A 25,024-nucleotide genomic window follows, 5' to 3' on the forward strand; every position below is an offset into this window, starting at 1 on the left:
ATTATTATCTAGAGAAAATTTATTAAATTGAAGAGAAAAGAGCTAAGTGTTCTATATTTCAACTGTTAAATAGCCACATACTGTACATTTGGAAAACTCCATGGCAAATAAGGTTGCAGGTGTTGAAAGGAATTTCTGAAAGGCTTGAAAATGAACTACTAATCAGACATGTTCTAGCACACAGAGATGTACGAGTCATGACAGTGAGCCATAAAGCACCTGAATCATGAGTCTGTGCATCGCCATACTCTGGGCAGAGATCCTGGATGCCACATCAAAGATGTCATAGGCGCCCCTGGCCAAGAACTTTCTACACACCCTCTGCTGCTTGACCAACCGGCAAAGAGATTCGGCCTGCTCCTATGGGAGAGAATCCACCAAATCAGACATACTGCGCACCAAGTTCCACAAGTAGAGGCTTGTATAAAGCTGGTAAAATTGAATACGGGAGATAAGCATAGAGGCCCAATACATCTTCCACCCAAAAGAATCCAGGGTTCTAGTTTCTCTGACAGGGGGCACCGAAGCACAGTTCCTAGAACTCCTGGCTCTTTTTGAGTGTGTATTCCTCCACCAAGGAATAAGGAGGCAACTGAGGTTCGTCAACCCTTGGGAACTCTGTATCCGATACATGGTGGCTATCTTCTTGAGCAAGAAGGTGACAGTCTCCCAGTTCTTCACCTGAACATCTTTCAGAGTCCAGTGAAGAGGGACAGTCACGGCCTCTCTAGGAAGAGATTCGTAGACAGTGGTGTGCTGGAGCCGGCTGGTTGTTAAATTTTTTAACATCTTGCGAGCCGGTTGTTCTGCCGGGCGAGCCGGCTCCAGTAAACTAGGTAAGCATGGCAGGAGGGCGCCACAAGCCATGCTTACCCAGTTTACCTCCTTAGGAGGCCAACCATTTACTGCAAGTATCCTGCGGCTTCCTACCTGTGCTCTCTCCCCACAACTCCAGTCTGAACCTACTCCTACCATGATGTCAGACGATTGCACTTTCCATAAAGGGGAGGTTTAAAGGGAAAGGTTGACTATTTATGTGCCGGAGACGCCTCTATTTAATACAGACCCTGCTGCTTTAGACACTCTTCAGTGTGCAGTTGCTGTTTCTGCTTTTGCATCACAACCACGGCAAATTAGATCTGACCCTGGCTGAACTGCCATGATGTTCGGAGATTCCTGCCTGCCTAAACCTTCTAATCAGGGGGGGTTTAAATCTTTTTTATTACCTCCATCCGGTTGCATCATTGAAATCCCTGCCTGTCTCTAGCCTTCCCTTCGTGAGTTCGTTCCCTCAGAGTCCCGCCTTCTGACGTCATTTCCTCTTTCCATGAGGGCGGGACTCTGAGGGAACAAACTCACGAGGGGAAGCCTAGAGACGGGCAGGGCTTTCAATAACACGGCCACTTCGATGGAGGTAATCAGGGGAGCGAGGAGAATCGCTGGGTACTGGTGGCTGGAGGGGGGGGCAGGGGAGAGAAGAGAATAGCTGGGTACGGGTGGCTTGAGGGGGGGCAGGGGAGAGAAGAGAATAGCTGGGTACGGGTGGCTTGAGGAGGGGCAGGGGAGAGAAGAGAATCGCTGGGTACGGATGGATGGAGGGAGGGCAGGGGAGAGGAGAGTTGCTGATATGGATGGATGGAGGGGAAGGCAGGGGGGGAGAGGAGGGTTGCTGGACATGGATGGATGGAGGGGAGGACAGGGGGAGAGGAGGGTTGCTGGACATGGATGGATGGAGGAGAGGGCGGGGGGAGAGGAGGGTTGCTGGACATGGATGGAGGAGAGGGAGGGGAGAGAGAAGAAATGCTGGACATGGATGGAGGAGAGGGAAGGGAGAGAGAAGAAATGCTGGACATGGATGGAGGGGAGGGAACAGTGAAGAAGGAGATGAGATGAGGGAAAAGGAAGAGAGGAGAAAAACTGCACATGGATGAAGAAAATAGGGAGAAGCTGGATCCACTGGACAGTCAAGTCTGCGGAGGACCCAGCTTTTACTTACGGATGTAGGGCAAGAAATGAAGAAGAAAGGTGGAAAGTAAAGAAATAAATAGAAAGGAAGCCCGGGAAACGGAGTTAAGAGGACAGATAGCAGCAGAATCGGATACTGGGCCAGCATGATCAGAAAAACAAAGTCACCAGACAACAAAGGTAGAAAAAAATCATTTTATTTTCATTATAGTGTTTGGAATATGTCCACTTTGAGAATCAGGTGCTCAACATTAAAAGTTTATATTTATTTATTTATGGCATTTTATTCCACATTAAACGTGAATTAGATTGGAACCTGGGATTATTTAATTTTTTTTTCCTTGAGAAATGCATTGCCCCCCCCCAACCAGGCTCTCTCCCCGGCTATAGCCAGCTCTGCAATTTGGGGGGGGGGGGGCGTAGAGGTGGACGAGGGAGATAGCCTGTTATACATTTACCAGCACACACCACTGTTCGTAGTCCAGGACCTCAAACTTCTCAGCCCTAGGATTGTCCTCCGTCACCAAACAAATGGGAATAGCTGCTGCCATTTCACTAACAAAACCTTTAAGAAGCCTTTGGTAGGCTCACATCACGCATGCATGAGTGCCTTCCCACCAGCCCGAGTCATGCGGGACCCTCAGTCTGATATCAAAAGAATGCAACTCTTAGGGAAGGTGAGAGGTATGTGAAAATATTCATCCTCAAAGAACACCTGCTACAGATGAGTAACTTCACTTTCTCCAAGGACAAGCAGGACTTAGATTCTCATAAATGGAAATCTCTAGCTATCAGACTCACTGAAAAACAAAAATAACGGTCAATAGGGCAACAGAAAGGCCAACAGGAACCAATAACACTAACAAAAGAAGCCTGTTGTGAAGATGCAGCCTGGAACAGAAAGAATGGGCCAAGGAGGAAAGAGTTGGGTTCTAGGCTCCAAACAAATTCTGCAGGACTGTCTAGAAAAAAAAAATCAGCTGTCATGTCAGGTATGCTGCTTGAGGCAGTTGCAAGATGTGAAAATGTGGACTGAAGACCACGTTGCAGCTCTGCAAATCTCTTCATGGAGGCTGATCTCTAGTGGGCTATCAACACAGCCATGGCTCCGACATTGTGAGCCAAGACATGGCCCTCTACAGTCATCCCAGTATGGCATAAGAGAACAGAAATCAAGCGACTTAAACAGAACTTTCATCAGCTGGGCAAGGACGGTGAGGTCCCATGACACAGTTGGTGGTTTGATAGGGGGCTTTGTTAACAGCAAACCACTCATGAAGTGAACTAGAGGCTGTACAGAGATGGGCTTACCCCCTATATGGTGATAAGCACTGATTAAACTAAGGTGAACCCTTACAGAGCTGGTTTGCAAACCAGACTCGAGAGGTGTAGGAGGTATTAAAGAAGGTTTTATGTCAGGCAAGTGAGAGAATCTAGCTCTTTGCCCTCACACCAGACAACAAACCTCCACCATTTAAAATAACACCACCATCTCTTAGCGGAATCTATCCTGGAAGTCTGCAGTATCCTGAAGGAACCCTCAGGCAGCTGCAAAGATGCAAATTCTACAGTCTCAACATCAAACTGTGAGGGCCAGGGATTGGAGGCTGGTATGCAGAAGAGTCCCTTCATTCTGCATGGTGAGGGTCAGAAAGTAGTTCACAATTTTTTTGGAGGACAACTCCAGAAAAGGGAATCATATCTGTCTTGGCCAGAAGGCCGCAATTAGGATCATGGTTCCCAGGACCCGCTTGAATTTCAGTGGAGTTTTCCCTATCAGAGGGATAGGAGGATATGCATACAGACAGCCTCCCTCCAATCCAGGAGGAAGACATCCAACGCTAGCCTGTCATGTGACCTGAATCTGGAGCAGTACCGAGGGACCTTGCTGTTGAGATAAGTGGCAAACAGAGTCACCAAAGGGAGTGCCCCACACTCAGAAGATCTTGCAGGCAACGCCCATGCTAAGAGACTACTCATGTGGTGGCATCACCCTGCTAAGCCTGTCCGCCAGACTGCTGTTTTTCCCCGCCAGGTATGTGGCAGCGAGCACAATTCTGTAACTGGTGGTCCCGATTGTGTCTGTCTGAGTTAGAACAATTTGGTTCAGCAGCCGATCTCTGAAAGCCTTTAGAGAATTCAAGATTGCCTATAGCTCTAGGAGGTTGAACTGCAGCTTGGTCTTCCGAGTGGACCAGGTCCCCTTGGTGTGAAGTCCGTCTACATGGGTTTCCCACCCCAGGGTGAATGCATACATAGACAGAACCTTCTGGGGCAGAATTTGGAATGGGAGTTCCAGGGTCAAATCATCCACCAGAGAAGCAACTGAACCAACTCTGGGATAACCGCAATGATATCCACAAGGTTTTCCATGGTCTGAAAACACAGAGAAGCAAATGAACCTCAGTGGCAATAGCAACAAAGGCATCTGACTGTGCTGGAGGCAGGTAGTCACAAGCTTGTACCGGTGTCTGGCAGGGCTTCTATGTATAGCTCCAACACCTGAATATTTCTCTGCATTGACTTTTGAGCACCTTCCCTTGATGTGCTCTTGACCAGCCAATTGTCCAATAAGGGAAATACATGAACTCCCAGACCACAAAGTGACACTGCAATTGCAACTAGGCATTTTGTGAACACCCTGAGAGTGAACGCGAGTCCAAACAGCAAGACACAACACTGGTAGTGTTCTCCCACTTAAAATCTGAGATACTTTCTTTGACTTGGACAAATTTTCCTGAATCATGGGACGAAGGGTGCCCGGGGAAATCCTGAACTTTTCTTTTAACAGATACTTGTAGCAATAACCGCGTGCGGATACCCTTTTCTTCTCAACCTTGCCCTTTCAAGGGCCAGGACGTAAGACCAAAGGGGGAGGGATCCTCCATCATGACTGGCCCCTGCAGCAGGAGACCGTCCTGCGCCGGTAGCAGAAAAGGACGATCGAACAGAAGCCTGGTCACATCTGCGAACCAGGGTCGTCTGGGCCAATCCGGGGCCACTAGAATCACTCGACCAGGATGACTGGCAATGCGAGTCAGTAACCTGCTCACCATTGGCCACGGGGGAAAGGCATAGAGCAGGCCCCTAGGCCAAGGTTGAAGAAAGGCATCGATGCCTTCTGAGCCCAGCTCTCGTCCCCTGCTGAAGAAATGGGGAACCTTCGTATTGAATGCGGTGGCCATTAAGTCCATCTCTGGCATCCCCCAATGGCAGTTATCTGATCGAAGGCCAGAGGGGAGAGCATCCACTCCCCTGGCTTCAACTGGTGGCGACTGAGAAAGTCCGCTTGCACATTCTGTGACCGCGCTATATGAGCCGCTGTCAAGAAAGAGAGATGAGTCTATGCCCAATGGCAGATCCTGGTGCCCCCCTGACAGTTTACGTAGGCGACCGGCGTTGCATTGTTCGAAAGAACTCAAACCGGAAAACCGCGGAGAAGAGACAGAAACTCCTGAAGGGCCTGACGAATTGCCCATAACTCCAAGCGGTTGATGGACCATGACGCCTCCGTCGAAGTCCAAATGCCCTGGGCCGTCTGTTGCAGGCAATGAGCCCCCCAGTCAGACAGTGACGCATCCGTGGTCACTATCTTCCAGTCCGGGGTTGCCAGAGGAATGCCCAACACCAGATTCTTTTGAATGAACCACCAGTGTGTGAAGATGGGCCGAACATGGCACCCGAACCTCATAATCATAAGTACATAAGTAATGCCATACTGGGAAAAGGCCAAGGGTCCATCGAGCCCAGCATCCTGTCCACGACAGCGGCCAATCCAGGCCAAGGGCACCTGGCAAGCTTCCCAAACGCACAAACATTCTATACATGTTATTCCTGGAATTGTGGATTTTTCCCAAGTCCATTTAGTAGCGATTTATGGACTTGTCCTTTAGGAAACCGTCCAACCCCTCTTTAAACTCTGCTAAGCTAACCGCCTTCACTACTTTCTCGGACACGAATTCCAGAGTTTAATTATACGTTGGTCTCCGAGCGGAGACCAACAGCTCAGAAGGTGCCACTGGAGGGGGCGCATGTGAGCTCTGGCCCACTTTACCACGTCCAAGGTACCTAGAACTTGTACATAGTCTCAAGCCCACGGGTTCGGAGTTTGAAACAGTGCTTGTAACTAAGCCTGTAACCGCTGTGTTCGAGCTGAAGGAAGAGAAACTATACCTGTTCGGGTATCGAAGCACACCCCAAGTATTCCAGCGTTTGGAAAGGCGTTAGGCTGCACTTCAGGAAGTTGATCACCCAACCAAGCAACTGAAGCAACCCGACCACTTTGTCGGTTGCCCGCCGACTCTCCTCGAAAGAAGACGCCCGCAAAAGCCAGTTGTCTAGATAGGGATGGACCTGAATCCCTTCCTTCCTGAGATAGGCTGCCACTACTACCAGGGCCTTGGAAAAGGTCCGAGGTGCTGTGGCTAGGCCGAAGGGCATCGCTTTGAATTGAAAATGACGACCGAGCACTGCAAAGCGAAGCAAGCGCCTGTGGGGAGGCCAGATTGGAATGTGTAAACAGGCCTCTGAGATCGAGAGAGGTCAAAAACTCCCCTGGCTGTACCGCTGCGATCACCGAGCGGAGGGTTTCCATGCGGAAAAGCCGACCCCATAAGAACCTGTTGACGCACTTGAGATCTAAGATGGGACGCCAAGAACCGCCCTTTTTTGGCACCACAAAATAAATGCAGTATCAACCACACCCTCTTTCTGCTGGGGGGGTACAGGCTAGACGGCACCCAGCCATTGTAAGTTGAGGAGGGTGTGTCGAACGGCCCACACCTTGGCAGGACATTTGCAAGGAGATTCCAGAAAAGAGTCTACTATCGGATGAGCCAATTCTAACTTGTAGCCGTCTCTGATAACCTCCAAGACCCATTCGTCGGATGTTACCCTGGTTCACTCCACCAGGAATAGGGGCAGTCTGCCCCCAATAACTGGCTGGATATGGACCAGGGCCCCATCATTGGGCGGACCTGGCTGCAGGCTGGTTTCTGTTACCAGAAAGGAAGGTCCACCTGTCACCTCAAAAGGGCCGAGGCCTCTGAGAAGACCTTGCTCTCTGAAAAAAGGCTCCGTGACCTGGACGGTAACGCCATGTATCCCTAAACTTAGGTCTAGGTCCCGCCGGTCGTACAAACTTGGACCTGTCCTCCAGGAGGCGCTGGCCCTTAGAGTCGCCGAGATCCTTCACAATCTGTTCTAAGTCTGTCCCAAACAAAAGCTTTCCCCTAAAAGGAAGCCTTGCTAAACGTGACTTAGAGGCCACATCGGCAGCCCAGTGCCACAAACACAGCCAGCGACGCGCGGTGATCAATAGGGAAACCTCCTTCGTCGAAGCCCTCAAAAGATCATAAAGAAGAGCCGCAAAGGAAGGCTAAACCAGACTCCAAGGCCAGCAAAACAGCCATGAGATCTTCCGGACAGGAGGCTTTCTGTACCCACAATAAGCGTGCCGGTGCCCCATAGGAGCCACAAACTGAGGCCTGCAGGGAAAGGGCCGCTACTTCTAAGGACAGCTTCAAGAAAGTCTCCAACTTACGATCCACAGGGAAAGTGGTTTTCTTAGTGACTGCTGTGATTAAGCAATCCATCGTAGGGACCTTCAGCAAGTCTAAGTCAGGAGCAGGTAGCGCATAAAGACGCGACAAAGATCTAAGCAACCTTAAGCCCACTGTCCAGCGTATCCCACTGCGCCGAAATAAGGATCTTCATGGCGTCATGCACATGAAAGGAATGAAGTGGGCATTTGGTGCCAGACATAATAGACAGCACCAGACCTGTTCCCTCTGACGATTCAGGGGGGAAATGGGCAAAACCTCAAAAGCCCTAACAATCAGGGAGGGAAGCTCTCAGCTGCGAAAAAGGCGGGCAGCCATCGGATCATCCCCCTCCTCAGAGGGCAGTTTTACCTCATCTGCCAAATCCAAAGATTCTGAGGGAGAGCCCGGAGACAAAACCGGGCCATCTGTGTCAGATAGCTCCTCAGGATCCAAAATCTCCACCCGGGGACGTTTTGGCAGGAAAGACTGAGAGGCTGCAGCAACCGAAGTTTGCTGAGGAAGAGACGGGCTGCCTGAAGAGAAGCTCCTGACTTCTTCAGAAGAAAGGCATTGTGCATTAATAAAACAAAATCCGTGGAAAAAGGAACTGCAAAGGACTCCCCTGCTTCCTGTACATCACTTCCCTCCATCGGAGCCTGTGCCACAGAAGCGTGCTGCGCCTCTTGTCTATCAACCGCCACGTGCGGAGCGGGTTGCACCTGAGAGGAAAAAATGGTGCCCACCAACACACGCTGCACTAACTGCCCCGAGGAAACTGCCGAAACTACCCCCTGCGCTTCCGACTCACCGGACGCCTGAGGAGAACCCCCATCACGCTGAACACCCGCTGCGGGCTGACGGCGGCAGGACTCACACTCCCGATGCTGCTCTCCGGCCCCCACACCGGGAGCAGCGCTTAGCCGCCTCAGAAGGCACTGACATGCTCCACAAACGCCTGCCCCAAAACTCGTAACGTAACGTCAGGCGAGGGCGGGACACGGAAGGAAGGAGTGGCCAGCCCTGCTGCTTGCGGCGAGTGCGAAGGTGAAAGGAAGCGGTTAAGAGGTTAGTTCCGGGAGCGACTGAGGGCGGAGGGAGCCGCTGATCGAGGGGGGGAGCCGGCGATCTCGGGTGGGGGGGGTGACCCCGATGTTTCCCCGAAAAATAAGGCCTCCCCTGCTAGGTCTTATTTTCGGGGGAGGCCTTATATTTTCAAATTGCAGCAAGACCTCTACTAGGTCTTACTTTCGGAGGATGTCCTATTTTCGGGGAAACACGGTATATATATATATATATATATATATATATATATATATATATATACATACATACACACATAGGACCTAAAAGTACTGGTAATATTTACTTTAGATCCAGAATAAAACATTTAAAGCCTAATATCAGTAGGAGTTGAAGCTGGAATCTGAGTCGAAGGTTTGGGGTACAGACTCCACGGCACTGGAAACCTGCTATAAATGTTTTCATGTAAAATGGGTTCCTTTTACAAAGCCACACTACCGATTCCAGCATGGCAAATGCGTCAAAGCCCATTCAATTCCTATAGGCTTCGTCACATTTGCCGCGCCAGAATCAATAGCACAGCTTTGCAAAAGGAGCCCAGTATCTCTAGGTGTATTTTTTTAATTACTCAATTTTATTTTAAAAAAATAAGAAGATATACACATACACAAGAAATACACCAACATAAAAAACAAAGCCTCCTAGACAGACTTGCAAGCAAACAGGGGATGAGGGGAAAAGGGGGAATGACCTGAAATTTGCTAGAGCACCTTTTTTTCGTATGTTTATATACATTGTACTGTACCTTCTGCTTGTGATGCTGGAGATCTTGCCCACTTTTTGATGCAGTTCAAGTGGAACACATGATAACAGCTTTGACAGCTCCAGACTGGGGCTATTACACGGACCACCTCACAACAAACCATACACTCATATTTCTCAGTTGTCAGTTGCTCTATCAAAGAGCCTGTAAACAAAAACAAAGGAAATTATACACTAAAAGTTACAAATGTTGCATACTGGTTAATCACCTAACAATCCTAACCATGGGCCTGCATTACAGAATCTGTTCTCCCCTACCACTATGAGCAATAACGCGAGAACAATTTTAGGCAGTGTCAGCTCGAGTCAAAATATTCTTGGTATACCATTATGATGCATTTAACTTACAAATTTGTTTCACAATACTTCACACTTTTGGCTCCAAAACCCTCACTCACACTACTCCAACATACTCCCTAATTCCTACGTGAAGCATGGCCTAGTTAGAGGTTTCCAACCTTTTGGAGTGCAGGGATCCTTTTTCAAAATTCAAAAGTTTTAGAAACCCCCACCAATTTCACTCCCCTCCTTTATCTTCTCCTCTCTAGATTTTCTCTTCTCTAGCCAACCCTCCCACCAGTATTGCTCAATCTCCCAGCCAAGCCAATCCCTGTTGGTCTCTTTCTCCCCTCTCCTTCCAGTCCCTTTCCAACAATTTCTCTCAGCCAGTCCTTCCCAATCTCTCTTCCCCACCCCCCACCCTAAGTCTCTGCCTCTCAATCTTCTCTTCTCAGCCCTTCCCCACCAGTACCTTTCCCTCCCCACCTTTAGACTCTTGACCCTCTAACAAGTCTTATCTAGTCTCACTTTCACATGCCTCCTTCAAGCTGTCAATCTACCAGGCACTCTTGTTTTCTCTTCAAGCTACCCCTAGCAATCTTGCTCGCCAGTCCTCCTCTTTCCTCTATCAGGTCTTTCTACTACTCTCCTTTTCAGCTCCCCAGCAGCCAACTTTGTACTCTGTCTCCACAAGTGAATTTTCAAAAGAAGTTCCCCACACAGAGTTTTCCTTTGAAAATCCTTAGTTCAGTGGTGGCAAAGGTACTTTAGCATCTGCAAACTTTATATATATTGATATCAAAATCCCTATTGGTGTGTCTTCATCCCACCCCATGTCTTGATCTGTGGCAGCCATCTCATTCTTTTCCTTATGATCCCCTGGCAGTCATTGCTCTCTACTGCTCTACGTCCACAACCTTTTCCCAAGGGCTATTCTTCCTGCCTGTCCCTCACCCCCAACCCCAATCCAATTCTCATCTCCCTTATGTAGTCTCTTAACTGATCTTTTGTTTCTTGCTCTTTCCTCATGGCATCTTGTAAAGTTCTGCCCTCGTGTTAACCTCTTTCCAGGTGATATCCTCCCTCTCATGGCTCTTTCTGCCCTTCCTACCTTCTGAATCACCCATAGCCCCTTCCTGACAGGCTAACACAGTGAGAGGTAATGAAATTCATAAATCATAAAAACTATCATTTCATTAGTCCAAAGACATACCAGTTTTAACAAACTCTTAATGAGAGTGGGATGTCTGTCCACGGAAATTCAAATCGAGTGTCGTAAAAAGCATGATTTGTCTACTAGCAAGCTTATCACCAAAGGTCTTTCTAAAGACCCGTACAACAGATCATCATATCACGTGCTACCTACTGCACACATATCAGCTGTTCTTCTTGGTGTCTGAGACTCAATAAACGACACGTTTTTGAGCAAGACTCCTGATGCAGGCCTGACAGCCGAAACACAACAGTTGTGTTGAGTCTTTTCATCAATAAACAAGCTTTTTAAGATTCTTGTCTCCAGGATTTGAATTTCCGTGGTCAAACATCCCACTCTCACTTACACTTGTGTTTTCCTGTGGGGAGTTCGAGTTCTCCGCTTGGCTGCGGATTCTTCTGAACAAAAACTCTTAATACCTGAATAAATACTTGTTTTTATTGATTTAGGTAAAACTCTCTCACATGTTAGAGTGTACCCACTTATATTGCAGATTGGAACTAAAATGTATCAATTTATGCACTGACAAGAAAGGAGATGTTATAGTCTTCAGCGTAGCAAGCAGCTGCATATTACTGCGGTGGTGTTCACTGGTTTTTTTTTTCTTCTGACAGTGCAGACTTTAATATAGCAGTAATTAATATGCTATTTGTTTATTTCATTGAGGAGCTAAAATTATGTGTTAGCTTTGCATCAGAAAGCTGTGCATTGTCAGTGCACTATTCTAATGCAAGCTTAATCTATATAATGCCATAAACTTTATTAGGATTTATTTACCGCCTTTTTGAAGGAATTCACTCAAGGTGGTATACAGTAAGAATTTAAGTATCTTTCCACAAATCTTTTAAAGGACAATTCATTATTTATATATGGTTAATTAATACTGACTAGATATGAATCTATTAAGGCAATAAGAATGTGTTTTAATTGGTATGATTTTAAGTAATAGCATTATAGTTTTTATGAATTTTTAATTCAGTTGATGTATATGCCATAAAAATTTTGATTTTTGAAGCTTTTTTAAATAGGTTTTAAAGATAATTTATCAAAATGGAATTTTCTCAAACATACACGTCTTAAAAATACAAATCGAGAGAGAGAGAGAGAGAGAGAGAGAGAGAGAGAGAGAGAGAGAGAGAGAGAGAGAGAGAGAGAGAGAGATGTACGATATGAGCCTTTGAGGTTCATTTTAGAAACAGAAAAACATCCAAAAAGCGGCAGATGGCCAGTTTCTTCGCAAAAACATCCAAATTGCTATTTTTTGAAACTCATTTTTCAAATAAGACTTTTTCTATGCAGTTCGTATAAATGTCACAGGGGTGTGCTGGAGGTATGTTTTGGCCAGGACTACAGTGGGCTTACGATTTTGACATTTTTTTTGCAATAATGGAACACTGTAAAAACATCTAGGATAAAAAGGGAAAATTAGGTTCTTACCTTGGTAATTTTCTTTCCTTTAGTCATAGCAGATGAAGCCATTACGTATGGGTTATGTCCATCAACCAGCAGGGGAGATAGAGAGCACTCAAACTTTCACAGTGCCCTCTTGGCCAGCTAGCTCCACTGCCTCTTCAGTATTTGAAGCTTCCAAAGCAGTATGGCAAACCGCAATGGGAATCACAAGAGCTTTCCTCACAGCGAACGATGGCCCATCACAAGGGCATGAACTCATAAAGGAGGGAATGCACATCCTCCTGGAGGGAATAAACTCATCCTCCTTATTGTATAAGTGGAGGGGAACACCCGCGCCTCCTGGAGGGAATCACACATCCTCCCAACACACTGGAGGGAATGAACTCATCCTCCTATTTATAGAACTGGAGGGGAACACACGCGCCTCCTGGAGAGAATCAACACATCCTCCAAAAAAAAACATGCTGGAGGGAATGAACACATCCTCCTAAATTTAAACTGAACATGAATCCTGAAGATTGTTTTCCAACTTTCTCCCAAGGAAGGAACTTCAGGAAATTAGAACAGAACCTGAAAAACAGATTCACAGCATACAGACAATCATACAGGGAGGGCTCATGGCTTCATCTGCTATGACTAAAGGAAAGAAAATTACCAAGGTAAGAACCTAATTTTCCCTTCCTTGTCATCAAGCAGATGAAGCCATTACGTATGGGATGTAACAAAGCAATCCCTAGATAGGGTGGGAACAAGCCACACCACGCGCTAGCACTTGTGCACCAAAACGCACATCCCTCCTGGCAGCCACATCCAGCCTGTAATGTCGGGCAAAGGAGAGCTTAGAAGCCCATGTTGCTGCACTGCATATCTCTTGAAGAGAGAGTGCTCCAAGTTTCAGCCCAAGAGGAAGAAATCGCTCTAGTAGAATGTGCCTTAAAGGCTACAGACGGAACCCTGCCGGCCAGCAGATAAGCTGAAAAGATAGTTTCTTTGAGCCAGCAGGCAATAGTGGCTTTAGACGCTGGAGACCCTCTGCGAGAACCGGATAGCAAAACAAACAGATGATCAGAAGTCCTGAAAGAGTTAGTAACTCGCAGATACTGCAGCAGAGTCCTGCGCACATCCAAAAGGTGCAGCTGCCCAAAAGATTCTGGAAACTCTTCCTCTGAAAGAGAGGTCAAGAAAATAGGCTGGTTTAGGTGAAAGGCTGACACCACCTTAGGCATAAAGGAAGGCACGGTCCGAACCGTGACTCCGGACTCTGAAAATTGCAGAAATGGGTCTCTACAGGACAGCGCCTGGAGCTCTGACACCCGTCTCGCCGAGGTAATGGCCACCAGAAAAACGGCCTTCAGTGTCAAATCTTTCTCCGATGCTCGCCGAAGCGGCTCAAAAGGAGATGCCTGCAGGGTTTTCAAAACTAGCCCCAGGTTCCAAGCTGGACAGGGTGCTTGCACTGGAGGTCGGAGCCGAAGCACCCCTCTAAGAAACCGTGCCACATCTGGGTGAGCAGCCAAAGACACGCCTTCCACCTTACCACGAAGGGAGGTCAACGCTGCCACCTGCACCCGCAGGGAATTATAGGCCAAGCCTTTTTGTACACCTTCCTGCAAAAAGTCCAGAATCGGCGAGACAGGAGCCCGCATTGGAGCAATGGCTCTGGAAGCACACCAAGACTCAAACAGGCACCAAATCCTGGCATAAGCCACGGAAGTGGACCGCTTGCGGGCTTGCAGGAGAGTGGAAATAACTTTATTGGAATAACCTTTATCCCTCAATTGCGCCCTCTCAATAGCCATGCCGTAAGACCAAAGCGGCTGGCGTCCTCCATGGCTACCGGTCCCTGAGTCAACAGGTTCGGTACCAGAGGTAACGGCAGAGGAGCCTCCAGGAGCATCTGTCGTAGGTCTGCATACCAAGGTCTCCTTGGCCAATCTGGGGCGATGAGGACCACTTCTCCTGGGTGCAGCCGAATCCGCAAGAGCAGGCGCCCTATCAAGGGCCATGGGGGAAACACATAAAGTAGACCCGGAGGCCAGGGTTGAGCCAAGGCATCCAACCCCGCCGAGCGAGGATCTCTCCGTCTGCTGAAGAAGCACGGGACTTTGGTATTGGCACTTGTCGCCATTAGAGCCATCACGGGCTTGCCCCATTTGGCACCGATCTGCAGGAAAACTTCGTCTGCCAGATTCCATTCTGCTGGATCGATCTGATGCCTGCTCAGATAATCGGCCTGCACATTGCTCTGACCTGCAATATGAGCTGCCGACAGACACTGAAGATGCAGCTCGGCCCAGTGGCAAATCAGTTCGGCCTGCGCGGCTAGTGCTCTGCACCTTGTTCCGCCTTGTCGATTTATATAGGCCACCGTTGTCGTGTTGTCCGACATCACTGACAGCCAATCCTTCCAGGGTCACTTGAAAGGCCAGAAGCGCCTGAAACACCGCTTTCAACTCTAGGCGGCTGATGGACCACTCCGACTCCTCGGGTGTCCATAGACCCTGGGCATGCTTCCCCTTGCAGTGTGCGCCCCAGCCCTTCAGGCTGGCATCTGTTACCACTAGGCACCAAACGGGGAGCGTCAGCGGCATTCCTCGCCGCAGCATGCTGTTCGAGAGCCACCACTCCATGCTGAGACGGGCCGCAGGGAGCCAAGTAAGTCTGCATTGGTAATCCTGAGAAATAGCAGACCATCTCCGGAGTAGGGAATACTGTAGAGGTCTCAGGTGCGCTCTCGCCCAGGGTACCACTTCCATCGGGGCTGTCATCGATCCCAGCAGCTGGACAATGTCCCAAGCTCGCGGGCAGGGCATCCTCAGGAGCAGACGGACCTGATTCTGAAGCTTGCACCGCCTTAGCTCGGGTAGGAACACATAGCCCGAGACTGTGTCGAACCTGGCCCCCAAAAAGTCTAGAGATGGTGAACGGGACAGGTGACTTTTGGCCATATTGACGACCCAGCCTAGAGATTGCAGTACTGAGACCACTCTGGCTGTAGCTTGTAAGCTCTCTGTTGCAGAGTCTGCTCTGATGAGCCAGTCGTCTAGGTACTGGTGAACCCTGATACCTTCTCGCCTGAGAAAAGCAGCTACTACCACCATTACCTTCGAAAAGGTTCGGGGAGCTGTGGCGAGGCCAAGAAAATCTCACCCTTGGGCACCCAAATCCTGTCCGGTGCTAGCCACTCCTGAAATAACCTCATCTCGAGGTGCCCCACCCGGCTCAGGTCTCTCCGTGTCCACGGAGGCCGCGCCATGTGGTGTAAGCAAAATGGCGCCCGCTGCCAGCTCAGAGCGGGAAGAAACATCGCTCGCCATGCTCGGGCCGGCTCCTACGCCAGTACAGCACGATTTACAGAGCCCTGCTGCTGATTTGCGCTTGCCACAAGTGGAACAGCGCTTTCCATTGTCCGCAGCCATCGCCGAAAAACGGCGGTAAAATCCAAGATGGCGGTTTTGCACCAAAATAGCCCCGATCGCGGGCCCACCCCGGAGGAGTTGGAAAACACTCTTACCTCAAAGGATCTAGTGTACAACTAAGATCCTGCTGAAAATCAGGTCTAAACCTCTGTTCCAGCGTCTCTGCGTTTAAAAACACGACGCAACTTTTTTTTTTTTTTAAGCTGTGAGGAAAGCAGAGGTATTGAAGACTCCGGAGGCTCAGATGAGTGGGAAAGGCAGGGAAAGGGCGAACCTATATGCCTGCATCCACTGTTGGTGGGTAAGGACAGGGAAAGCAAGGCAATATGTCCACATCCACAGAGGTATGGGTAAGGCAGGGAAAGGGCTAACCTATGTGCCTTTAAAGTGAGGCTGCTATAGCCTCCAACACCCCGGTTAACAACTGGCAAGCCAGGAACCACCTCCCGGCAGATTTTTCTGGAGCTCGAACAAGCTGCAGCCACCCTGCTAGGGGAGATAGAGAATACTGAAGAGGCAGTGGAGCTAGCTGGCCAAGAGGGCACTGTGAAAGTTTGAGTGCTCTCTATCTCCCCTGCTGGTTGATGGACATAACCCATACGTAATGGCTTCATCTGCTTGATGACAAGGAAATAGGACTTTTTGGCTACACCCTCTTCAATAATGACTAAATGCACTTGTTTACTCTTTCCAAAAGTACTAGGACTAGGGGGCACGCAATAAAGCTACAAAGTAGTAAATTTAAAACGAATCGGAGAAAATTTTTCTTCACTCAACATGTAATTAAACTCTGGAATTTGTTGCCAGAGAATGTAGTAAAAGCAGCTAGTTTAGCGGGGTTTATAAAAGGTTTGGATGGCTTCCTAAAGGAAAAGTCCATACACCATTATTAAAATGGACTTGGGGAAAATCCATTGCTTCTTTCTAGGATAAGCAGCATAAAATGTATTGTACTTTTGTGAGATCTTGCCAGGTACTTGTGACCTGGATTGGCCACTGTTGGAAACAGGATGCTGTGCTTGATGGACCTGTCTGTCCCAGTATGGCAACACTTATGTAATTATGCCGAAAAGTTGCCCAAACTTACCAGATGATCACTGGAGGGATAAAGGCATGACACCCCCCCCCCCAAACATAATCCCCCAGTGGTCACTGACCCCCCCCCCCCCTCCCCAAGAGGTGAAAGTGATAGTAGATAGCAGCCTCTTGACAGCTTCATATGTTATGGTCAGTCCTATTACAGCAGCAAGCAGGTCCTTGGAGTAGTCCAGTGGTCAGTGCAGTGGACTGCAGAAAAGGGGACCCAAGCCCATATCCCACTCTGATATACTTGTGGTGGAAAAGTGTGAACACCCAAAAACCTATTGAACCAACATATAGGAGAAACCTTGAATGACTGCTCTGCCAAAGTCCGAACGTACCTTAGCCAGAATATCCAACCGGTAGTGCTTACACAGAAGGAAGAGTGAAGACCATGTTGCCACCCTGCAAATCTCCTCACGCGAAACAACCCAGGCCTCTGCCAAAGATGCCGCTTGAGCCCTGGATGACTAGGCCTTCAGCCCTTGAGGTACTGGAGGACCCATACCAATGTAAGCAGACTCAATAGCGGCTTAATCCACCTCGCAATAGACGCCATGGAGGATGCCTGACCTTTCTGTGGGCCATGAAAGAGCACAAATAGCTGATCAGAAACTCATTCAGCTCCTCCAGGTACCAGAGGAGCACCCTCCAAACATCCAGTTTATGGAGCCTCTGGTCCACAGCAAAACCAACTCCCACCCCGAAGGAGGGCAAACACACCTCCTGATACACATGGAATGGGAGACACCCTCTTCAGCAGAAAGGATGCAAGGTCACCAAATTCTCCACAAAGGACAGATACAGGTTCCAGCATGATAGGGCCTGAATTTCCAAGACCCTCCATGCAGAGGTGATCGCTACTAGAAACACCATCTTATGTGTGAGGTCCTTGATAGAAGCCAAGAACAAGGGCTCAAACAGTGCCCTCGACAATGCTAGGAGAACCAAACTAGGTCCCATGAAGGGAAGGACAGACAAAGCAGAGGGCACAAATGCACCACTCCCTTCAGGAAATGGGCCACCTCTCCGTGCAAAGCTAGAGAGGTACAGAGAAGGGCAATGAAAATGATAAAGGGGATGGAATGACTTCCCTATGAGGAAAGGCTAAAGCGGCTAGGGCTCTTCAGCTTGAAGAAAATATGGCTGAGGGTAGATATGATAGAGATCTATAAAATAATGAGTGAAGTGGAACGGGTAGACGTGAAGCGTATGTTTACTCTTTCCAAAAATACTAGGAAGCATGCAATTAAGCTACAAAGTAGTAAATTTAAAACAAAACAGTCAACGTGTAATTAAACTCTGGAATTTGTTGCCAGAGAATGTGGTAAAGGTCCAACTTGGGGAAACTCCACTGCTTATTTCTGGGATAAGCAGCATAAAATGTTTTGTACTTTTTTGGGATCATGCCAGGTATTTGTGACCTGGATTGGCCACTGTTGGAAACAGGATGCTGGGCTTGATGGACCTTTGGTCTGTCCCAGTATGGCAATACTTATGTACTTCTGAAAGCTGGAAAGCACCACCACTTGGACCCTCAGGGAGCTCAAGGCCAGGCCCTACTGCAGGAACCCAAAAATGACAGGAACCTGAGCCCTCTAGGGAAAGGGCCCATTCCCCACACTAGGACTCAAAAACTGCCAGATCCTGACATAAGCCAAGGATGTGGAGGTCTTCCTGGATCGCAGCAGGGTAACAATCACTACAGGAGAAAACCCACACTTCTCTAAGTGCTGCCTTTCAATGACCACACCATAAGCCAAAAGGGATCCAGATTAGAGAATGAAACAGGGACAATGTCTATCCCCGTTCCCGCTGGCCCTGCCTCCATCCCTGCTCCTTCAGTTCTGTCCTCATCTGCAAAAGCCTTGAACACATGATTTTATATTTAAAATCTTGTTATTAAAGTATAAAAAGGAACAATATTCTGTGCAACAGTTTATAAATCACAAATAGAAAACAACAATGAGCAACTATAATAATAATTAGAAAACCTACACCACCCTCTACACTTCCAACCCCAACAATAGCTGACTGTTAAAATGCCCAGGAGTACAAGATACAACCCGCTCTGTATGCCCTAGCAAGGGAGAAATATGCCATACAAAGCACTGTTATGATTTTTGAATCTGTGGGTGTAAGTCATCAATCTCAGGATTCAGTCTAGCTGTCCTGTCTTCAACAGTCCTTCCTGCAATAAAAAGTATCTTCTCAGAAGACGTGCTGGTAGCAGGAATGCACAGGAATCTCCATGCAAATTTTGCCAGTTGTGGCCAGCACCATAGAAGTCTGCCCAGTACTAGCTCCGCCTCCCAACCACCAGTGCTGCCACCCAATCTCCACTAAGCTTCTAAGGATCCATTCCTTCTGAACAGGATTCCTTTATGATTATCCCCCGCATTTTTGAATTCCATTACCATTTTCATCTCCACCACCTCCAGCAGGAGGGCATTCCAAGTATCCACCACTCTCTTCGTAAAAAAATACTTCCTGACATTTTTCTTGAGTCTGTCCCCCTTCAACCTCATTTCATGTCCTCTAGTTTAGAGCCTTCCCGTCTCCGGAACAGGTTTGTTTGCGGATTAATACCTTTCAAATATTTGAACGTCTGTATCATATCACCCCTGTTTCTCCTTTCCACCAAGGTATACATGTTCAGGTCAGCAAGTCTCTCCTCATATGTTTTGTAATGCAAATCCCATACCATTTTTGTAGCTTTTCTTTGCACCACTTCAATTTTTTTTTACATCCTTAGTAAGATATGGCCTCTAAAACTGAACACAATACTCCAGGTGGAGCCTCACCAATGACCTGCACAGGGGCATCAACACCTCCTTTCTTCTGCTGGTCACACCTCTGTCTCTATACAGCCTAGCAACCTTCTGGCTACAGCCACCACCTTGTCACACTGTTTCATCGCCTTCAGATCCTCAGATACTATCACCCCAAGATCCCTCTCTGTACATATCAGACTCTCACCGCCTAACACATACGTCTTCCGTGGATTTCTACTCCCTAAGTGCATCACTTTACATTTCTTCGCATTGAATTTTAATTGCCAAACATTAGACCATTCTTCTAGCTTCTGCAGATCTTTTTTCATGTTTTCCACTCCCTCACAAATCTTGGTGTCATCCACAAAAAGGCAAACTTTACCTTCTAACCCTTCGGCAATGTCACTCACAAATATATTGAACAGAATCTGCCCCATGACAAATGAATGAGAAAGTCATTGAGATACATGTGAAATCAGATTCCCTGGCACCAAAGGAAGGCCATCACTACCACCACAACCTTGGTTCTTGGTGTCGTGGCAAGACCAAAGGACAAAACCCTGAACTGGAAGTAATGGCCCAGCACCGCAAAATGTAGAAACCTCTGATGCAGTGAACAAATGGGCGTATTAATATATATATATATATATATATATATATATATATATATATATACATACACACACACACACATACATACAAACGCAGCAATTTAGACCTTTGACATCTAAGGCCGGACAATGAAGTAGACTATCTGCCTTGTCCCTGTTCAGCCTGGGGAACTGGAACAACGACTTGGAGTGCCAACAAAGAATCTACGGTGGCCTGAACCTTGATCACCTTGGTTCCCTTTCGACAAAAAGACTTCAAGATGAGAGGAGTGACCAGGCAAGAAAATTCCAACTTGTAACAACCTGTAAGAATATCCAGAACAGACTGATCTTAGGTGATTTTGGCCCACACCTTCAGAAACTCCTGAAGATGTCCTCCCACCAGAAGAAAAGTGGACCAGCCCCACATCATTGAAAAGCTCCAGAGACATTAGGCACTCTAGCAGACTGAGAAGAGGACTTCCTCTCTGCACAAAAGGAAGATTGTAGTGCCTGAAATTGGGACATCTGACCATATTGCTGAACACCAGGATGGTACCATCTGCAGTCTGAAAATTGAAGAGAGCGAGCCCCCTACAGACAAACGATCAGAGGCTTTCAGCTCATCCTCTGGCAACCATGGTGGCCCAGTTTCCTCACCGTTCTTTCACCAAGTTACTGAGATCTTCTCCAAATAGCCACTTTCTCCGAAAGGGCAGTTTAACTACACGTGACATGGATGCTGCATCTGCTGCCCAATGCTGCTACCAGAATTCCTGATGTGCCATGACATCCAAAGACATACTATGGGCTGTAACATCATAAAGCATCTGCCAAGTAGGTCAACCCCTCTTCCAACTGGGTGTTATGGTGCCTGTCTTGTGTTGCCAACTTCTGACATCACCTCAAGCATGCTCTAGCCACAAACGAGCTGCACACTATCACTTGAAGGCCTAAAGAGGCCACTTCAAAGGCTTGTTTCAGCAAGCCTTTTAACTTCTTATCCTGTAGGTCATTTAGGGCAATGCCCCCTTCCAATGGCAAGGTGGTCTTCTTAGTCACCATCTTCACCCTGTGAAGCTGCAATTTCTCTTTCTCCTCTCGAACCAACGTGTAGAGGCGAGTCATGGCTCTTCCCATTCACAGCCCTGCATCTGGTGAGACGCATTCTGCTGTAATCAGGTCCTGGATGCATCAGGAAGGCTTTACAAGGGCCTCTAAACCCTCTCATGATCAACAAAAATTGAACTCCTGACACCAAAGAAGGCTCCTCAACGGAAAGCACCACCAATGTCTCAAAAATAAAGAGTACTGAGCTTCTCTATTAAATAACCTCCGTATTTTCGAGTCATCCCCCTCCTCAAGAGGAAGTTCTCCCTCCTCTAATGGCTCCTTCAATGATGGCTCCTCTGAATAGACTGAGGCCACATCAGATAAGGAGAGAGAAGCAGAAATAGATTTCCAGAGTGGCCAGGTGAGGTTAAACAAGATCTTAGGAGCCGGAGGGGTCACGAGAAAAGTAAACAGCCTGGTGTAAGAGCAATATAAACTCCAGAGAAAGCAAAAATCCTGATGCAGCTTAATGCTCTGTCGGGCCCTGAGGTTGTAAAATGGCAGCTGTGGTCCATATGTGATCCAACAAAGGCTGTTCCTCAATGCCAGTTGGCCTGGACAAAATGGTGCCTGTTCTCCTGCATCCAATTGCGCAACAATCATGCTGGACAGCACGAAGTCCCTGGCATAGTCAGATGCTGCATCATATTTAAAAACTAGCCTTTGAGCCCGTAAAAACGGGCTATTATAGGAAGGGGGGGTTGAAACGCCCGCCCCCGCCGCCGAGTTCGCAGCTGCCCCTCCCCCTCAGAATTCACGCCCCCCCCCCCCCCCAGGCCGTCACCACCCACCTTCCACCCAGCCGGGCCCTCGCTCCGCTATTGAAACAGCGAGGGTCCGGGAACGCAGCACTGAGCTCTGCTGAGCTGCCAACTTCGGCCTTCGTTCTTCTTCTCTGTCTGTCCCGCCCTCGTGTGACGTAACGTCGTCGAGGGCGGGACAGAGGCAGAGAAGAAGAAGGAAGGGCGATGTTGGCAGCTCAGCAGAGCTCAGTGCTGCGTTCCCGGACCCTCGCTGTTTCAATAGTGGAGCAAGGGCCCGACCACGTAGAAGGTGGGTGGCGCCAGCGACTCGGGTGGGGGGAGCGTTAGACGGCGTTGTCCCTCCCTCAGAAATGCACAGTACAGACCCTCTCTGTTCCGCCCCCCGTCATCACGTATTGACGCGGGGGCAAGGCAGAGGTCTCTACTGCGCATTTGCGAGCGAGTACGACACTCGCCTTTTATATATATTGATGTGTTACCACCGACTGTTTCCCCCACGTCCCGCAGGAATCCCAGCTTGTACGCACTTCAGTGCCCCGACACCAGCCAGTGGGTCCCACAGCCAGAAAACCGCTTAACTACCTCCACGGGAGTTGCCATTCACCCCAACTGGCACAAGTGCAGCACAATGAAGTAGTGAGTCAGGATCCCTCCCCTGCACCAAGTAGAATTTGCAACCCTCCAAGCAGTAAACCTCTTTCCTTTTTTTTTTCAATGTTGTTGTGCTGGAAAAGGAAAGCTCCACAGGAAACAGAGGAGAAGTGAAGGGAGGGAAGAAGTAAATTTGTGGAACACCAGAGATCTAAAGACCTCCAGACATGACTCTGCAAACTCAAGCGAACGGCAAATCTCAACTGGGGACCAGGAGCAAATCATCAGAACCAGAGGATGAAACGTGTGTCCATCCACCTGCTGGAGATAGAAAATACTGAGGAGCTGGACTGGATGCCAAGAGAGATAAGACTCAGCTCAGTTTTCAGTTCTCTATCTCCACCTGCTGGTTGATGGATAAAACTATACCATGGGTTGAGGAATAGTGAAAGGTGGTTTTTCTTGCTAAATTCAATTTTTCTGGCATGGACATTAGGGTTCTGTAACACCAAAGGTTTGGTGTTCACAGAAGCTATAAGATAGCCGGCTATTAATAAATGAGAGAATGGAATGAAATGACTCAGTTTATATTTTTTCCAGTCTTCACTTGGAAAAGTCTTACTTCAGTATAGTTGAACTTTCTGAATTTGAATATGAGAAAATAGCCAGTATTTTCTAGGAGCAAATAGGAGGCCTGACCATCAAAAACACTATCTAGAAAAATCAAATCAAAATGGCACCAAAACAAACATACCTGTATGAGTTTCTTTATTCTTTGGTACATCGCTCTGCTTTTTCCACTGCTGGGTTCGACCCGAGTGTGAAGATACTTTGTGTGCCTCTTGAAGAGGATATTTTCTTCCAAGGTGTTTGTCAGCATCGGACACTTTATGAGTATGTGTTCTAGAGACCGATTCCTGCTTACTAGGTACTGGAGATTCTTTCCGCCTTTCTGATTTTCTTTCCTTTGAAGTAAATGCCAATGGTTGGCTCTTAACAGCTCTTGTACTTTTACTCCTTGAAGCCTCATCCTTTTTCTGAATCTCATCATCTGACTGAGGTCTATCCCACTTCATAGATTCCCTGGGATATCGCCTGTTTGCAAATGGGTATCTCTTCTGTTCATCACCAAGGAAGCCATCAAATCCATCCCTTTCAACAGATACTTCAGACGTCCCAGGTGTCACCGAATCTTGAGGTGGTATATTTTCAAACATTTCTTCGTCTTTCTGTTTTGGGACAATTCTTTTTTCCCTTTCAAAGGTCTGCTTCACCTTCTCTCTTGGCCCTCTTACTGAACCACCCATGCCATGAATTGCTTTCTTTGGTTTTGCACCTCTGATGTCTGACGTAACCACCTCCTTTTCACGCTCTGAAGAGCGAAAGTCACTGGGTTCTCTAGATTTTATTCTCCAGTTTGTAAGTGCTGGAGCTTCCCTGAACCCCAATCCTGAAACACCATCAGCAGGAGGTTGTCTCGACTGGGCTCGAATATGTGACCTCTCACTTCTTGATCTGTGCCATCGTTGGTTTTGAAAGCTGTGGTTCTTTGCTGGCTTACCGGTAGTAGAAACCTCTGAAGAATCCGGTTGGTTTCTGTAATGACTAGTTTCCATACTACTGTAATCATGTCTCTTTTGTGAAACAGTTTCCTGATCTCTTTGACATGGCTGTTGATGAGGTGATGACAAACTGACATTTCTGCTTCGATTTTTGGACTCCACCCTTTCTTGCGCTCTCCAGTTTGACTGATGGCTTTGTCTCTCTCTTGGAATGAAATCAGGTGCATCAGGATTGTAGTTCGACGGACCTTAAAAAATATAAAATAAACACTTTAGAAAGGCAATTCGTTTAATCTCTTTTTAATTTACTTCCCAACATTAAAACTTATGAGGTTATTTGTACAGAAGAAACACAGAAATTTCTGCAATTAGTCTCCTAACCGCACCAAATTTTCACTATATATAAGAGATCTTGATGGGATCATGACAGGATTTTTTGTGCTTACATCTACATATTTATCTGAGTGTATGCACTCCAGAAAGTATACTATAGTAGTTCAATACAGAATTTCCTACTGAGTTTGCTTCAGCTTTTCATTCATCATGAACAATCCACCCAGGACAAAATCCCTGTCCACAAATCAAATCTGATCTCATCATAATAAAGACTACACAATCACTTATCTAGATCACTAGTAATGTAGAGTGCTGACATCTACACACTGCCTCCAGGACATTTCTGCTGCTGATATTCTTCCAACAATCAACCCATATTAATAAATATTCTTACATTCCCGATATCACATAATCAACAGAATATGCTAGAAATTAGGAAGCTAAATAAATGATTGCTTCAAAAGGTGGCACAAATGAAATTTTTTGTTGTTGAATTCAGCTCATAGCTTTTCAATAAGGGTTCAAGACATGTTGAATTCA

At 47.5% G+C, this 25,024-nt stretch overlaps 1 protein-coding gene across 3 annotated transcripts in view; it reads right to left on the bottom strand.

The window, feature by feature from the left end:
- Window positions 1–25,024, bottom strand: part of NFX1 (nuclear transcription factor, X-box binding 1) — a 258,504-nt gene that overhangs the window by 214,353 nt on the left and 19,127 nt on the right. For all 3 annotated transcript variants that reach the window (XM_030204815.1, XM_030204808.1, XM_030204823.1), the window contains exons 2-3: window positions 23,341–24,396; window positions 9,334–9,495 (exon numbers count right to left, since the gene is read on the bottom strand). In XM_030204815.1, the coding sequence (XP_030060675.1) occupies window positions 9,334–9,495; window positions 23,341–24,396 (1,218 nt within the window). The remainder of the gene's footprint in view (window positions 1–9,333; window positions 9,496–23,340; window positions 24,397–25,024) is intronic.

The sequence above is a fragment of the Microcaecilia unicolor genome, chromosome 1, assembly GCF_901765095.1.
Source record: "Microcaecilia unicolor chromosome 1, aMicUni1.1, whole genome shotgun sequence".
NCBI classification, from domain to species: domain Eukaryota; kingdom Metazoa; phylum Chordata; class Amphibia; order Gymnophiona; family Siphonopidae; genus Microcaecilia; species Microcaecilia unicolor.